The 17,858-nt window shown below is 46.2% G+C and overlaps 1 protein-coding gene across 2 annotated transcripts in view; it reads right to left on the bottom strand.

The window, feature by feature from the left end:
• Nucleotides 1–4,960: 4,960 nt before the first annotated feature.
• The window catches only part of NTN4 (netrin 4), a 48,618-nt gene continuing 35,720 nt past the window's right edge, over nt 4,961–17,858 (bottom strand). For both annotated transcript variants that reach the window (XM_063396292.1, XM_063396293.1), the window contains exons 6-10: nt 14,120–14,336; nt 13,336–13,448; nt 12,155–12,223; nt 10,314–10,484; nt 4,961–6,689 (exon numbers count right to left, since the gene is read on the bottom strand). In XM_063396292.1, the coding sequence (XP_063252362.1) occupies nt 6,553–6,689; nt 10,314–10,484; nt 12,155–12,223; nt 13,336–13,448; nt 14,120–14,336 (707 nt within the window). In that variant the 3' untranslated portion in view covers nt 4,961–6,552. The remainder of the gene's footprint in view (nt 6,690–10,313; nt 10,485–12,154; nt 12,224–13,335; nt 13,449–14,119; nt 14,337–17,858) is intronic.

The following is a 17,858-nucleotide window of genomic DNA, read 5'->3' as shown; positions in this document are numbered from 1 at the left end:
CGCGGCGGTGATGTCTGCTGTTCCCCGTCTGCTCAGCCTGGCTTGCTCTACACCGCCAGCAGCACAGACTCTGGGAGGCGAGCTGACAGTATGGTGGAGTCAGCCCTGCCCCTGTGGGTTCTTGGCCTCGAGAGGCAATGCAGACCCGATGGTTTGCCACAACCAAGAAGGAGGAGACAGAGAGGCTCTCTCGGGAGGAACATACAGTGAGGTTTATTGCCACCCTGGGTTCTCCCCGGAGAGAGACCCAGAAAGAGGGATGCACAGGGGTTTTAAGGGACAGAGCATGGGAGGAGCAATGGGGGTGGCTAGACGCAGCTAGCCAATCCAAGTTAGTAACCAGGATAGAAAAGGGGCAGGGGCATGCAGTAGAGCAAATCAGGGAGGAAGGGGAGGAGAACATTTCTGGCGGGAAGGCTGAGGGACACTTAACAGCAAGGGCTAAAAATAGCTTGGGGTGCAGGGACTGTGAGGGAAGGCTTGCATAACAATTAGGGGGGAAGGGGTACATAAAACTGAACCACACAGAGAACTCATAGAGAAATAAATCATGAATCCCAACAGTATACATCTTGAGGTAATAATGTGAGAAACATCTCCTACTGTTTCAGGCAGAGATCGTGTGTCAATCTGCCACAGGAAATGCAGAGAGGAATGCCCTTTTCTCCAGGTTCATGCTAGCCTCATGGATGGTTGTTTGGTTTTGATCTTTTTTCACCTGTTTTTGTACCTTGGCATGTGTCCTGAGCCTGGAGCTGGGCTGCATTTTGCACCTGCTAGAAAGGGTGCATACACCCATGTGCACAGCAAGTCAGTTCAGGGAAATTTCCCTAATGTTTGCTTTAGGAAGCAATTTTATTCTTCCCAGCAATTTTCATACAGATCTGAGGGCCTTTTGCCAGCCTTCATTTCCAGATGGCTTAAAAGCCATATCCTGTACTAAATAACTATATTTAATGTCTATGTGTAAGTCTGAGACAAGGGGTCAAAGAAAGAAATGCAGTCAGTATGAGCAACCTGCCTGGTCAGGGGGAGCTCAGAGATGTGAGCAGAGAAAGCAGAATGAAGAAGTGAGCATGGGGATGCACATACACACACACTTTCATCCATACCCACCACCCTCCTAGACCTTTCAGCAGCCTGGCAAATTTCTTTTACATATCTTCTGCAGATGAGAAAGGTTCCAGGCAGTACTTGAAGATACCTAGAACTGCATATGGCATTGCAACAAAGCTTGGGCATGGTGACATTTTTCTGGGCCACAGGACTCAGCTGGGCTACCCTAAGTGTACCCCTGAGTACATCACACCAGTGATGCATCACATGTTCAAGCAACCCAACATTATTTTTGCTCCAGAGGACCCCTAGGAGTGATGGGGAAGTGAGGAGATGAGCTAGACACAGAGAGTGGCTCTCCCAATGCCTGCTGCAGTACCTTGGCCTCTTGGCCATGCTGACATTTTAAATATGCCTTCAAGTTTCCCATATATAGTGCATTTCCCAGCCTTTGAGCATGCTGAAGCATCATTGCCTTCCTCTGAAGCAATACAAGGCATTCATGAAGTTTCTGTGCTGAACTGTGGGAAAAGAGAGGCAAGAAGCTGTAACCCCTGGGTAAGAGCATGCTTTGGAAACACCGTCATCAAAAAATCAACACACCAGCCCAGAAGGCCCACAGACAGCTGATCCCCTCCAGCCTTATCAGAGAGAGAGCTCCTGGGGATGCTGAGGCAGCAGCCACCGGACATTTTTGAGATGTTTATTCTATCCTCTGTTGATATTGAAGTCAATACTACAACTAAAAATAAAGATTAAAAAACCCCATACTGCAGCTATTTGTTCCTGAATTGCTGGTATGTTTACCCATACCAGCCTAGATTTCCATTTAGGCAGGCCTGTAATCCCAGATGTTCAGTCATTTTCAGCAACATCATCATATCCCATAAGATTTAGCCTGCTGGAGCAACTATATTAAACTCTCCTGTAATTTTCCACTGTAACTGGAAGACTGCATTCCTCAGGGGCGAGCAACTGCTGATTGGACAGGCCCTGTGCACACGCAGGCAGCACAGCCCTGACTCCTCTCCAGCCTCTCACCATGGCAGGAGGGCAGAGCACCTCTGTGGCCCAGCAGGGCTTGGTCTGTGTTGAGGCTCCCATCAGTAGCACTCCCTGGGAGAGGGGCCGTGCTGCTGGGATCCATGGCCAGCTGCCGCTGCAGGGATGGGTGTGGCTGGGCCTGCAGCTGGCTTCTCTGCCCGCCCTCCTTGCACTCACAGCCATAGGCATGCTCAGTGTCTGTTGAGGTGATCCAAAGAGAAAAATGATCTTTAACTGAATAAAAGCAGATGCTTCACCTAATCACCTCCTGATGAATGGGCTGGGCAGAGGTACCTGTCACAAAGGCTCTGCACAGCTGGGGAGACTCACCCTGCTCCCAGGTACTGGTGGAAGGCCACCTCTCTGAGGGAGGATGTGGGATGACTCTGACTACAGCCTCCTCCAAGAATCCAGCTTCAGGTTAGTGAAAACTAATGGACAGATCTGTGTGGCTTATTCTGCTTTCTTCCACAGGCAGCAGTGGTGGCAGAGGACATGGAGAAAGCCACAGTGGCTTAGGGCCTGTACTTGGCAAAATTTATGGCACAGGATTTGCCTCAGAGAGTGCAAGGAGGCACTGAAAACTGAGCCAAGTGTTGGAGCCAGGTGTTCCCTTCTCTGTGCCAAAGCACCTGCTGAGAGCTTATGTGCCAGAGAGTGGAGGTCTCATGTCCAGCAGAAAGAGTGGAGGAGGTGTCCTGTGAGTGCCTTGGAGGAATCCAGGTGTGGATCGTACGTTGCTGTGCTGGAGGGGCTGTATTGCCATGTATAGCCGGGTCAGTGTTGACCTGCCTGGCCTCCTCCAGACAAGCACAGGTTGCCAACAGGACCCACTCCTGCAGTGCTGACAGACAACCAGGAGCACAGGGGCTCTGGCAGGCAGCCCCAGTCCCCAGGGCCCTGCTTACACCTGGCCTCCAGCCTTGGAAAAAGGAAGATTCCACCAAGCTTCCTTCAGCAGCAGGGAGGTACTTGTTCTTTAGGTGCAGGTGAGGCATAAGGACAGCGTGAGGATGCTCTAGGGAGAACTGTAGCAATTCCCATCTTTGTTTCCTGAAAATCCAGCACTCACCTCTCGACAGGAGCAGCACAGTCCAGAAGGGGCAGCCTGGCCTCAGCTGCCAGCTTTGCCTACATCAGTGGGACAATTCTGGAAGAAAAGACCCTTCTGTGGGTGCTGTTGCCAACTTTGATTATGACTGGGCTGGTTTTCCTGCCACTGGTTTTTGTCACACAGAAGGACTGGTCAAGGCATTGCTACTCCTGGAATCATCAAGCAATGCATCTACTCTCCAGGTGGGCAGAGACAGATATCCCCTTCTCATACATGTAATAGAAGGGAGTAAACAGATAAACTGGGCATTAAACAGCTTATCAGGCAGGCTGCTTCCATTAACTCACCAAGCTGCAAAGACTTAGTGACCAAAGAAGCTTTTCTTGCTAAGGAGGGCCTGGCTGCCCATCTTGTGATCTCATCTGAATACAGGGATACAAAAGGGTCTAGAGGGTAAGTCCTGTGAGGAGTGGCTGAAGGAGCTTGGATTGCTCAGCCTGGAGAGAAGGAAGCTCAGGGGAAACCTTCTCTCTCTCTACAACCACCTGAAAGGAGACAAGACAAGAGGACATAGTCTCAAGCTGTGCCAGGGGAGGTTCAGGTTGGACATCAGGCAGAATTCCTTCACTGGAAGGATGTTAAGCACTGTAATGGGCTGCCCAGGGAGCTTGTGGAGTCACCATCCCTGGAGGTGTTCAAGAAACATCTGGACATGGCACTTAGTGCCATAGTCTAGCTGATCAGGTGGTGATTGGTCAAAGCTTGAATTCAATGATATCAGAGATCTTTTCCAACCCAACTCATTCTGTGATTCTGTGATTCTTTGATATCCAGCTCACCCACTCCTGGTAACGAACACTTCTTCCAGCCAAAATCCACTGACAGAAATTTCTCACGGGCGGATTTGCCCCCCAGAAGTTAACCCCTTTCTTCCATAAAACCATCAGTGCCCAGCTCCAGGCCTAGGACAGGAGTCAGACAAGATGCTGTAAGCAGCACTGCCAACAAAGCCATGCTGGATACCTACAGTGCTCGAGCTGGCTGGGACGGTGGGATCACACCCTCCAGTTTCCACAAGGTCACATGGATCAGCTAGCCATTGTGAATGTATTTTTGGCATTAAAGTGGCATTAAAATAAAACGAAGCTAAAGATGTGTCAAGCAGGTAAACGCAGAGTTTTAAATCAAAGCAGAGCTATTGGAGGCTCTTGGTCTCTTGAGTGCCTCCATGGGAGAGCCTGTCCCTGCACTCTCCTCCACCAGGAGATGGGTGCTGCCGTAGTCACTGATTAACCACCCACCCAGGGGAGCTGCTGCCCACACTGTGGATTATGTCTTGACCCCCTGGCCACTAATTTCTGATGCTTGACTTCACTCTGCAGTGTTTTTGTAGAACTTTTGCCACAGCACTTGTTTCCCACAGACTTTTGTTTCCCCTTCGTAGTTTTAAATGTAGGGAACAAACCTTATTTCTGCCATCCCAACTTGCTTCTGACAAGATCTGCAGCTCAGCCTTCAAATCTGTGTGGAGGCAAGGATCCAGCCAGCTTTGAAAATATTTAGGTACAATTCCCCTTCTTATGAGAAGAGCTTATAAACCTCCCAAAACAAGAGGCGAAATGGGATTTTTGTGAGACATCCATGCTACTTTGCTTTCTACCATGTGTTGCATTTTAACCCCCAACAAGAGGAAAATATCCCCCATGGCATCTTCTCCTCACCCAGTGCAATCTTTGCTTGTATTCTTCAGTGCAGGCATGAAGACCCTCCTGCCATTGACATAAACAGTAACAGGAGAAGAAGATGTTGAAATCATATTATATTTATTACATACATGAGATACAAAACCAAATTACCAAAATAGTATCTTTTTTTTGTGAGTCCACAGGACCTTGAAAGAAAAATACATAAGTAATGTGGATTGGTAGACTAGTGACTTTTCTGGTGTTGTATGTCTTCTTTCCCCTCACACTCATGAACAAAATACACTCTATGCAATGTGATTTAAAGATGCTTTACAGAAAAAAGGTATTTTAGTGCTGAAAACTGCAGTAAATTGTGCTATATTCATATTGGTGTTAATGAGGAAGTATAATGGCTGTATATATTGCAAACAATAAAACAGAGAAAACAAAAATATGTTCAGTTTTAAATACTAGCATAAAAATAAAATAAACTCCAGGCTCACCATGAATTGTTGGGTTGTGATATGTGAATGCAAGTCCTTTCCATTCTCTGCATCCATTCCTTTTCCTGCAGTTGGAGTTTTTTCTCCTCTGGCAATTGCATTTTTATCTCAAAGTCTCTTCTCCTCACTCTGTTTACAAAGTCTTGCTGGAGTCCTGCCCACGGGGTCCAAGTGCTGGTCTAAAGCTGGGACTTCAGTGCAAATACTTTATCTTTCAGACTGCATCCTCAGATACTCTGAGTGGCCAGAGCCAGGCTGGTCATTCCCTTTATACTGTTAATGCTGTCCAACTGCGGGGGTCTTCAGGAGTGCTTCTGTTTCAGGGAGGTTTTTTTCACGCGCCACCTTCAAATTCTTCTTTCCCCAACACAATTAGACTTCCCACACCGTGAAGTGGCAGGTAGTAAAGTGCTTTATACAATGAAATATTTACACTAGAGCTAGGTTCACTTTTTAACACTTCAAGGACAAAAGCTCTGAGATGCTGTACCCTCTGCAGCTGGCTCTTCTCTGCAGCCATGCAGTGGGTGAGGACCTGGCCTCTGCCCTGCATCATGCCTGTGACAAGGCAGAGGGATTCAATTCACTCCAGCAGCTCTCTCCTCAACAGCATCAGCAGAGAATCCAGCCCCTGAAACCTTCAGCAGGGCAAAACAGGTTAAAAGCAAGTGGCACCCAATTCTCTCTGACGGGTGCCATGTCCTAACCTGTAAGAGGGTGTTACTGAAGAGTGGTTCTCATTGCCACGCTGGTGCCAGCACCTACCCACTGCTGTGGCCATTGCCTTCCACACAGCATCCTTTGGCAGCCCCTGGAAGTCACTCAGGATCCACACTACTGGCACTGGCAGTGTTTTGCTTCTCAACAGTAGCTCTTCTAGGGTGGCAGTTTAGTCTCGGGTGATCAGTGGCTTCGTTGGAGTTGCTCCAACACTGCACTGGAGTGAGACAAACATCCACCACCCTTCCTTTTGTTCCCCTCAACATAACGATAAGCAGGGCTCACGGTGAAGCCCTGACAAGGAAGCTATAGGCAAGTGAAAGAACATTGGCCAGAAAGGGTTAAATTAGACAGCGCCTACAACTCTGAATGCCTCACTACATGTGTTGGCACTATTTTCTTACATTCCAGTTTTCATGCTAGAGGTCTTCTCTCTGTGGAGGCTGTTGCATTTTGTGCATGAAGAAATGCCTTAGGCAGCTGCACACCTCTAGTTGCAGTCTCTTTTCAAAATCTCCAAGACCTTTCTTCCGAGAGCTGGCTTCCACTGATGGACAAAACTTTTCATGTTGACAATGAGTCTGCCCGTTCGGATGTCCTCGTGCCCTGCCACAAGATACTCCAAGCCTGCAAACCAGCAAAGTGGTCAGGGACTGCACAGCACCATGATTAAGAGGCCTGTTGAGCTGAAAAGTCAGCCTGGATATCTAGTCCCATGTAAAAAAGCACTTACACAAAGAAATATTTCTATATATTGACTCTCACATATATCTGTGTATCTATAGATCTATCTGTATCTATGGCAAAACAACCCCTGTAGCTACCTGTCAGTGAGATGCAGCACACAAAATGTTATTTTGTTAGCTTCTAAATATAAATGAACTCTGGGGGCAGCACTGCAAGTTTTTATACCTCTTCTGAGAACTGCTATTACCTTCATTTGCCTGCCACCTGACTCACTTCTCCCTGAATAGATATGGGCCTGGTAATCAGTTCAGCAAATTCAAGGAATGGAACAGTGCAGGACAGTCCAGTGCTTGGTATCTTGCTCAGATTGGCCAGTGGCCCCCTGGAGGCAAAGGCATGCTCCAGTGAGAGGCAACACTAAATGTGCTGGCACCTAGAAGAGTCTGAAGGAGTGGTTGTCACACTGAGAAGAACTGCTAGTTTCTGCCTCTGCCAGATGTTTTAGAGACATGACAACAGGGTCTGACAAAGCCTCAACTGGCTGTCCAGAAACAGACAGAAAGGGCTGGAGTGTGTCCCTGCAGTGCTCTGCTGCAGGTCTTTCCTCGGGCATCCAGGTCTGTGCTTGACTTTCAGGACACAACTCAAAATAGTGCTTGAAACCAGGTAACAACTGCTAAATGGGGGATGGAGCAAAGCCTTTGGTTTGAATTAGCTAAAGAAACACTGCCACAGACCCAAACAGCATAAATGGGCCACAAATGTGTCATAAATGTGAATAATAAGGAGGATAATCCCTTTATGGCAGGAGGAGCTCCCTGCCAGAGTCAGCATCCTACTGCAGCACATTTAGGGTACAGTCACCATTAGACCCTTCCTGTACCCACTCCTTCTTGCACCAGTCTGGGGAGCACAATGTGCTGGTGCAAACCCCATGCTCTCAGTCATTCCTGTCTGTCCTGGCTGCAGCTTGTGCTGTCTTGGGTTTTCATTTTGCAGTCCAGAACAAAGGGAGGGTGCCTCCCAAGCTAAAGGTCAAGCAACACTATTTGTTTTCTACTTTATCTGAGGTTCTGGGCACACACATCTTCTTTACTGCCAAGTAAACACAGGATATGTGTGTGGCAGCATCGCTCTTCACAAGACATTAATTTTGGCCATGTCAATCTTGCTCTTATATCACTTTTCAAGTGTTCCTAGATTTATTTCCTTTGAGAGAGAAACATAGTATGCACACTCAGAGAGCAAGCAAATATTGCCATGGTTGTTGAATGTGTAGGGCTTTCTAGATTTTCAACCTGATGCTACAGAACTGTAAAACTGAAATGAGTCAAATGACTGAGATGCCACAAGCCAAGACTTGAGGCTGTGCAGTTTTCCCTGGCAGGCTGCTCTCTGCCTCTCTGTGACTGTGCTTGGCAGAGCCATGGAAGGGATGGGCTCCTCTTACCTTGCAGACAGGCGAGACCTTTAAATCTTTCAGCTCAGTGTGCCCCTAGAATCAGAATCTGCCTCTGTGTGTGCGTGTGGAGCAGCAGGTGTGCAAGGGTGGTGGAAGGGTTCCCTGTGTAGGAACTTAAGGACGTTTTTCATCTGAAAATAGCCCACAGAGATTTGATAAATGCTTGGAGGTTTTTTCTTGTCAGAGCCTTTAAGAGCCTACTCTCCTTTTAGAATCCCTTTACTTCTGTAAAATAGTATAAAAACACATCTGTCTTACTTTTATGTTTATCTTTGATCTCCTCTATGTTTTTGAAGATGTGATTTCCATTATAGCTGTATGTCAGAAAATAGTTTTATGTCAGCTTGCCTTTCATCCAGCTGGTTTTGGTTTATTCACATGTAGGCCATAAGCTCTCACTGTAATAGAGGGTTGAATCTGATAATATTGTATTGCAGACCACTCAGAAATGGATGTGGTAGCTAAAGAAAATACTGAATTTAAAAAAGGGTATCTGGAATCCTTTCTTCCCTCTTTGACATTATTGAATCTTAAAGATTCACTCAATGGATGTTTTCAAGTTTCCATTAGCAACAAACGTCATGACTTCTTTTCAACATGAAGGCTGAGACTAATTTATACTCATGGGACTAGCAGCTGTATTTCAAATTAATACCAAGCTTTGCAGTGTAGATCACGAGAGCTGGCAAGGAAGTAACAAGGAAGTAACACCTGATGTGTCAGACACCTGGACTGTCACTAAAGACAGTTGCATCTCCTCCTTTCTGCTGTAGTCTGAGAGACCTCCATTGATTCTGTGATTAATGCTGTCTTTTCATCTGTTGGGGAAAACCAGTGAAGCTCCTCTGAAGTTAGTTGAATGGCAAATCTGGGTGTCAGGTGTGGGGCTGCCCTGCAGGCTCAGTTTTGGACAGATTCCATGGCATTCCTTCAGGTTCATATTAAGGCAGCTGCATCTGGGCTTTCTTGCTTGTGTTTTCATTGCATGTGGAAAAATAAAACAGCTATAGCTATTTGATTAGTGATTTATGGTGTTCCAGCAATATCCAAAGTCTTAGTGCACTTAAACAGTAGAGCCCTACCTAATGCTGCTGACTCATCTGACCTTTGCACCTGACAAGACTTCCTAGCTCCAGCTGTGCTATCCCAGCAGCTCACCTTCAAACACCAGACAGGCACTCCTGTGCACATGAAAGAAGACTGCAAACACCTCGGTGAATAATCAGTGATCAGTGAATAATCAGTGAAGAATCCTTCTGTACACCCAGCCTCACGGACAGCCCTGTGCCCCCTAGTTCCTAGTGCTGCACATGAAAGGGACGTCTCAGCACCTCCATCAGTGCTTCCATTGCCAATTTCCCAATGGTATATACACCCTGTGGAAAGAAAGCCCTCCATCTGAACTAGTCAGTAACTGCTCATTTATCTTGGAGTTGTAAAGAGAGGCGTGTCAGCTGGAGCTTAGTTTTGCTCTGTGGAAGAAACTCCTGAATCTGCATGTCCTTGTCCATACTGGAGACTGTGTGCACTGTTTAGACACCACTGGTTATACTCCATTTCAATGAAAGAAGATGGGGAAAAAATTGTGGAGCTCTCCCCTCATTGCATACAAAAATTTCTTCCAAATCTTGTAGATGTAAATTTGTGCTACTTTCAAAGAGAAATCTTCCCTGCAGTTTAGATTAGAACTTCAGCTCATGAAGTTGAGTTGAAGTTGAGTCATGAAGCTCAATCATGACTCAAATGAGAATTAAATGTATTTTTATGGATTCAATTAGCTTTAGCTTTGAAAGATATATCACGCAATTGTGATGTGATGTGCACCTCCCTCCCTCTGGGAACAGAGACTGGTAAAACTGGAAGCCTGATACACTACATAAAGAGAACTGTATGTTTCAAAGTCCATAGGATGAACCAAGTTTTTCTCTATGAATTTTCAATTTGATGGAGATTGCTGCTGGAATCCAAGTGATGTAACAGCCAATAATTTTTAATCAGCACTGGGCTGCAATCTCAGCTTATTGGCATGAGGGGATAGAAGATTGGGAATGAAATCTGTGTATTATGTGGTGGGGATGTACTGTTCAGGGAGTCAAACTTACCAGGATTGAGGATGGGACAAGTGCAGCCTCTGTTAGTCCAGGATTCAGGGTAGAGTGTCCTCTTGCCCTGGAGAATCTTCAGCTTTGTAGATTTCAAGACTTTCTTGATCTTCACACTGACTTCTGCATGCGAGCCTTTGTCATGAGCTGACAAGATCTTCGTCTTGATCACTGGGATCACAGGAATTCAAAACCAGGAATATACAAACTATTTATTTATATATTTATTGGCCTCTCTCTTTTTTTTTTAATTCTGGTCTAGTGCTGGTATTTGGGTGAAGCAGTGAGAACAATTGCTTTGTTACAGTGGAGTTAGCCCAGTGCTCCTTGCTGGGGAGCCCAGGATCAGAGCAGCTGCTGGGGAGAATGTACATCCCCACATCCATGGGCAGAAATGCTGCCAGTTGTTTTGGCCATGGCCCCTGGAACTGCCATGAGGGCATGAAGTCCCATTTTCCCACAGAGCTCAGCAAACCCTTTGTGTTCCTTAGCACTTTTGGAAATCAATTGGATTTAGGGATGGACCAGGAGGCTTTGCTGGCCTCAGCCTCATCCCATCCTGGTGCCAGTCCTGCTGCTTTGGAGAACTGCCAAATCCAGTGGAGGAGAGTGAGACATTGATGGGGACTGGGGCAAGTCAGGGAGTATTTTGAGCTCACTCATACCCACAGGCACATTTTCACCAGCTGGCATTCCCCTGCTGAGCCCCTGCGAGGTTGACGCTGAGGGCTCAGTTTCCCCACCCGACCCATACTGGAAGGTATCCCCATTTGGTGGTGCTTTATTCAGCACTCACGTTGGGGAGCTCAGGGCAGCCTCTCACAGCGTGGCCTCCTGGAGCTCATGATGAGCCCCGTAATTCATCTCTCTCTAGTTTAGCTGACACCTTCGCATGTTGACTGATGAAAGGGGGGGGAAGCCTGAGTGCACTTTAGATAAGCTTTATGGAGATTTTGTGACTTTTTTTTTCCAGTTTCTTATCTTTTGCAAGATTAAACACAGTTACTATCATGGCTGGAAAGCAAAACAGAGCAGAATCAAATTTTTTCCTAATATCACTAAGCCAGGGCTACATTTCAACAACTGGCAGCCCCTTGAACCCCACTTTGTGGGTTGCTCTGCATCCTGCAGAGGTATGGGCTATCTCTCTGTGCATTTTCAACTTCAGTATGAGACGAAACAGGTGCCAGGGACCTCGCAAGATATTCCTTGGGAATGCTGCACAGAGCATTCCTTGCTCTGCCACAGTATGAAGGAGGCAGTTCAGTGGCACACACCAGGGAAGTCTTGGGAAACAAAGTGCCTCTTCTCACTCACTTAAATCTAAGAGACACATAGACAATATACATCATCCCATTGCAACAGCTGAACTTTTTTGACGGGGAAAATTCTCAGAGGCTGCTGGAATTGTTTTATCCACGGAGCGGTGATCAGGGTCCCTCCTTACATTCGGTACCATTCAGATACACTCATTTCTAGACTCCAATTAGGGCACCTCGTCTACAGACACCGTTTCAGTGACCCATTTTTGGTAACAAAGGTTTATAGACTGTCTTGGACCTAGACAAGCTCTCAGGGACACTTCCAGCTCTCGTCCTCCCATCATTTTTGTACAAGGGTATTTTGATAGCAAGAGAGATGGGTAACAGAACAAGATGCTTCACCACCTTGTCTTGGAACCATGACACCTACACATTTTGGTTGAAGATCTGCCTTTAGACTAAGTATCCCATGGGTTTGCCAGGATGGAGCGGTGCACACACAGCACCTCTCATGCTTTGTATACAATTTTGCACTGCCTTGCAGCACGTCCCTTTACAGCCCCCTCACCCACAACTCACCATAGGTGTACTTCATCCCGCAGAAGACCTTGGGATTCCCTAAAACCTGCTCTTTACATTCGCATTTACCTGGGGAAATAGAAGGAAGCAAATGGTTGTGAATTGCGCTTGAAAAACAGGAGCATCTGCAGGCAGAGCCAAGGAGCTGCCAGAGGTTTTTCAAGTGGTCCACAAGCCTCATGCAAAAAAAATAAACTTGCAACTGTTTTTAGAACTGAGAGTGAATATAGACTCTTAGTCCAAGGGCAATTACTCCTTGTTTACAATTAGAAGAGAAGGAAAACAAAGGCCTTATTATTTTGCCTTGGGATGCAAATAACATGCGTATCTTTCCCTGTGGTATTTTCCACACCGTAATGTACCAGACAAAATTTTAAAAGGAAACGTCGCAGAGGTTAAGGCAGATTAATGACTTCCGTGATCTCAGAACAAAGAATAACATGATATACTTATTTACGTTTAGAATGAGATCGCCTAGACAATGATGGAGCTTTCCCCTCAATTAACTCAATTATTGTATCTCCAAGATGTTATCAAGCTGCTCTCGGAAAATGGAGGAAATGACGCTTGCCTGCCTGCATGCAGCAGCTGCAAGGGGGCCAGCCTGCCTTGCACCAACCTTCAGGTAGCACCCACCTCCCCCAGGCTGGGAACACTGGAGGGAAATAAGTTCTCCAGCTGCATGCTAGACCATCTCAAATCACATCATAAGCTGCAAGTGATGCCAAAATTGTTGTGGGTATCAGGGAAATAGTTCTGAGTTAGAAATCCCCTAACTGCCTGGCAGTGAAGTGGCAAACCTCACCCTTTGAATAAAGTTGCCGGTTTGTCGAGTTTTAGGGAATAGAAGGATACCTTTAAAACGTGATGGTCAAGTAAAACATGAGGGCATTCAGCCTTGAAATTCAGAGCTGGGGCTGCAAATTCTTGCCTTACAACAGCTATATGCTGGGTACAGGCATTCAGCATGGAGCATCTGCCTAATGGGTTTGCACATCCTTGCACTGATGGGATGAGCCATAAGGCTCCTCTGGCTCTTGGAGGGGAAGGAGGCGGTCACAAGGACATTCCTCCACATGTTAGTGAGGGAATGTCCATTTCCCCTGCAACTGCCAGGGTGCTAGCTACAGGTCAGTGCAGAAGACTAGGATTGGGCAGGTGGAACACGTGCAAAGTCCTACCAGAGTGCCGGAGTGCTGAGAAGCCCTGCTCATCCTCCCAGCCCCAGGTGGGCTCGCTCTCATTGAGCACTGCCTGGAAAGGAGGTGCTTCATTGTGCCAGGTCACATCCGAGCTGTTGAGGGGAAAGAGAGATGATCAACCTTCTTTTGGGAGCCAGTGGAAAGCAGGGCCACTACCAGCCTGTCCTCCAGACACAACGTGACTGCATGTCTTGATGATGGGAAATGCAAGAGGCAGTTTTGGAAGGTGAACAGGTTGAGTGTTGTCAGAGAGGATCACGGATCCATTTTGGCTTTAAAATATGTTATAGGGATTTATGTACCACAAATATCTTCAGTCTGGTAAAAAAAGCAACATGTCAGATTTGGAGAGTGGGGTATTATTAAAATGTGCTGTTTTCTGTAAGTCAGAGCTTGACTCCGAGCTACAGTCAACATAAGCTGAGTCACAACAGCAAAATTAGGCCTTCGGTCTCCTCTTACTCAGATGTTCCTGAGGCCCGCATTTTGCTTCTGGAGAGGAAACAACTGTGAAAGTTATGGAAAACACCCAATACATTAACACCAGCACTGAGAGCAAAATTCCAACATTGCTGGTGCCCTGCCACGGTGTGCCAGGTACCCAAGGGAACCACAGCGTCAGCTCCCACTCTATCCCCACTCCTAGGCCATACCAACCCCCAACTATTGGACATAATGGATACTTTTCGGCCTGCTTGCCATGTGTGAATGGAGCCCTCCCCGGAGCTGAGATCCCGGAGGGGTGGTGAGAGCCCCGGCTCACCTGCTGCTGTGGCAGTCCCCGGTGTGGGGGTCGCAGCTGCGGGCACAGTCGCAGGGGCGGCAGCCGTAGGCGCCGAAGCCCCAGTAGCCGGGGAGGCAGTGGTCACAGCGCGGCCCTGCCACGCCGGGCTTGCAGGGACAGTCGCCGGTGCTGGGGTCACAGAAGGTGCTGGGGCCCAGGGGGAGCACGGCCGATCCCACGGGGTGGCAGGAGCAAGCTGCAGGGCAAGGACACGGTGAGGGACACAGCATCTGTGAGTGCACAACCTCTGCATCACAAAGGCAGGAAAAAGACTGCCTCTCTGCCTAGGGACACCTCTGGGGTTCCTGGGCATGTGTGTGTGGGATAGAAAATTAAGCCATGGGAACAGCCTGTCCAAATGATTCAGGAACCAAAAACAAAGGGGTTGAGTTCTCTCCACATCCTGCCCTGCCCCTCCTGTTAGATATTTCTAACTCAAGATTCACCATAAAGAACAGCCTCTTCTGGCATTTATTTCCTACTTCCTTGTTTAGAATTATTCATCAGCAGAATTATTCTGAATGAAGCTGTTAGAATAATTTTCCGCTAATCTTGGTGATGAAGCTTTAGCTGTGCTCGCTCAGCAAAGGGATGCAACCAGACAAGAAGTCAGTCTCTCATCCCAGGACAGCAGTCACTGACTCTTTCCTGTAATCTTCCTGTAAGTGGCTTCTTACATCTTGTAATTTCATAAAAGCTAGGTATGATTCTGAATACACCACACACTTGGCACTTCATATAAACTAACCAGAGGAATATAAATACAAGACTTTTTTATCCCTCACATATACAAATCTGAGCAGAGTCTCCCTTTGGAATCTGTAGAATTTAATCTTTTGTGAGTTTTTTAGTTTTTAATTAGTCAACCTACCCTGGTGTTGTGTTATGTTTTGCCAAACAGGCCTTCATTACTTTCCTTGCTGCATCTGGAGTCTAATCCGGCCAAGTACCCAGGGATGTGCCTGCCTCACTGTGATGTGAGCAGCTGCGGGTGCTTCATTGCAAAAAATGAATCAGAACATAATTGCTTTTCAAAGTAATAACAACTGTCTTGGATCCAGGAGGTTAAAAACCCCCTCAGAACAGTCATTTTAATTAAAGTGAAGGCTGAGCAAAATGTACCCCTCTGTCTCAGTCTGATTTTTAAAACCATCAATTAAAAACATTAGGAAAAAAGAATGAGGAAACTGACAGCTCAGAGACAGGCTTTTGCATATTCTCCAGGACACGGGTTTGCAGAGTGCACATCAGAAATGCCAGCTGCTCTCTTTTCTCCATCACAGCCCCTTGCACCAGAACAATGCACTAGAAGTGTGCTGGGACATACTGGGTTCTCAGAAAGGATGGCTTAAAATAAAGGGCATAAAGGTGGTGTGAAGTTTTCCTTACCTACTGCTTAGGGGTTGTTTTTTTTAACATAAACATAATTTATGTCTGTTACAAGGCCACTTTCCCTCAAAGATGCTAATGTTTTCAAAGAACAGAAGTACAGTTACCAAAAGCACAAGCCAAACCTCTGACCATGTGGCGAGGTCAGCAGGCGATGCTGTGGCCAACAGGACCGGTAACTGGGTAACTTGTGCTCTTCTCACCTCAGGGTTTGGTTCTCTGACCAGGACATGGTACAGTCAGCCTTACACACTATGGCAAAACATTCCCTGCTGAAAGACCTTTGCCCAAAGCTTCATTTACATAAAATTGAGTTTCCTGCAAAAATTATGTGTGTAGGGAATATTTTCACTAAATTCTAACACCAACCATTCTATTTTGCAACTGTGAATGCAACAGAGCAGGAAAGCCACTACAGGCAACATATTTCTTTCTCTTAAAATACTTATTGCTGCACACATACATTTAATTTTGCTCTGACAACATTCTTGTGGTTTCAGGAATCTGACATATCTGGAGTATAGTTTCAAAATATTAAAGGATAGATTAATATTGGCAGTTAACTTAGAGGCGATTATGATTCTAACATCTTTGCCAAAGTAATCCCCAAATTTTCCCCACCCTTTCCACTCGCAAACAAATATAATTATATAAAATTAAAAGATTAGAAAGCCTCTCCACAAACTGTGTAAGTAGCTGCAGGCAGTGAACTCTGGTACCTTTAATAGCATAGTTTTCAACAGGGTGCACTGAGACTTGCATACCTTTCTCCTGAAGTCTGTGAAGTGTTTTACACCTGATACATACAACCAAATGCTCTTTTTTTCTACTAGATGAGGAGGGTATTTCTGGCATTCCTCAGGCCCTTCAGGGGAAATATCAGGCACTTCAGGCTCTTCTATTCCCCTTCAGTTAACAAGATAAACCCACTGCTCAGCCAAAGATTTGGTCCTGTTTTGGTCAGGTTTCAGCTGAATTTTACATACAACCCCACTGAGGTCAGAGCTTTTATGTTTCAGACAATTCTTTTATACACTTTTCTTTTCTAATATGAAATTTAACATCATTGGCAACACTACGGTGAAGTAAGAATATTAAATTACAAAAGCTGTTATGAAAAAGAGCAAACTCATAGGCAATTAAAGACAACTAAAAATGAGAATGTAGTTGGCTATACTTTTTAATAAAAGCCACAAAGAGATGTTTTGTAAGGGCTGGTAATTTCTAACAGGCCTGCATATCCACATCCAGGGATCCCATCCTTCCCGGCTGCTCCTCAATGAGCCACCAAGGTGTCAATCCGCTTTCCAATGGTGGCTGGCAAATCAAAGGGTTTTGCTCTTGGATCTTGGGTGAAGGCTCAAGATGACACTAAAGGGCATTAATCTGGATGGTTTGGGGGCCAAATTTTCAATACAGTAAATGTTTGCAATGGGCTGCAGTGGGAACTTGCTGAGCAATGCAGACATAAAGTGAAGCCCAATGCAATACACCAAGAACAGAAATGAGACTCTAGAGCTCAAATTGTGAGCATGTTATACCACATTTGAAAGAAATGCATGGAAAAAGGATGGAGTGCTTCCATATTATGGCAAGGGCAGGGAGGAAAACATTGCAGGACTGGTTATACAAAGTTTGAAAGCTGGAGCTGTGGGTCCCTCTTGGGCAGTTGTGCTGCGTTGGTTTTAGACCCCATTTTCCTCCTTCCACACAATCTGCACCTCACTGTAGCACAGGTAGTAGGAGACTCACATCCAGGAAGGTGAGAGGAGCAGCTGAGCAGCAGAAAAAGTAGCTACAGACAGTGTTGGATGGCATTTCACTGTGGACACACAGGTGCAGAGTGTAAGACTCTCAGTGTGAGGCTGCTCCATAGTGCCTATCTCATGTGCCGTGGCCACTCCACCAGAGAGGCTGGAAGTCTCCACAGCCAAGGGAGCTCCTGCAAGACAAGGAATGGCTGGGGCCCAGCCTTGGATCAAGGGAAACCTTCCACAAGCTGGATCCTTTTGTTTTCTTTTTGATTTGTAAGCAGCATCGCTACAATTACCAATTTACCAGCCAGTACCACATAGCAGTATTCTGCATGTGACTTCCATGCACATTTGAATTAACAGCTGCATGTCCAGGAATTGCATGTGCTGATTGGAAGGAAAAATCAGTGAGTGGGATGCCAGCAGAACTGGATTTCCTTGCCCTGGATTGCTGATACTGTTGTGGTTTTCTCAGCTGCCAGCTAACCTTTGGAAATGACAAATATTTACCCTCAAAACCCTACAGTTGAAAAGCAAAATAAACTTGGCAATTATAAAACTCGATTTTATTGTCT

Source organism: Prinia subflava, chromosome 4 (assembly GCF_021018805.1).
Source record: "Prinia subflava isolate CZ2003 ecotype Zambia chromosome 4, Cam_Psub_1.2, whole genome shotgun sequence".
In the NCBI taxonomy this organism is placed as follows: Eukaryota; Metazoa; Chordata; class Aves; order Passeriformes; family Cisticolidae; genus Prinia; species Prinia subflava.
This window is presented reverse-complemented; position numbering and strand designations above follow the sequence as displayed.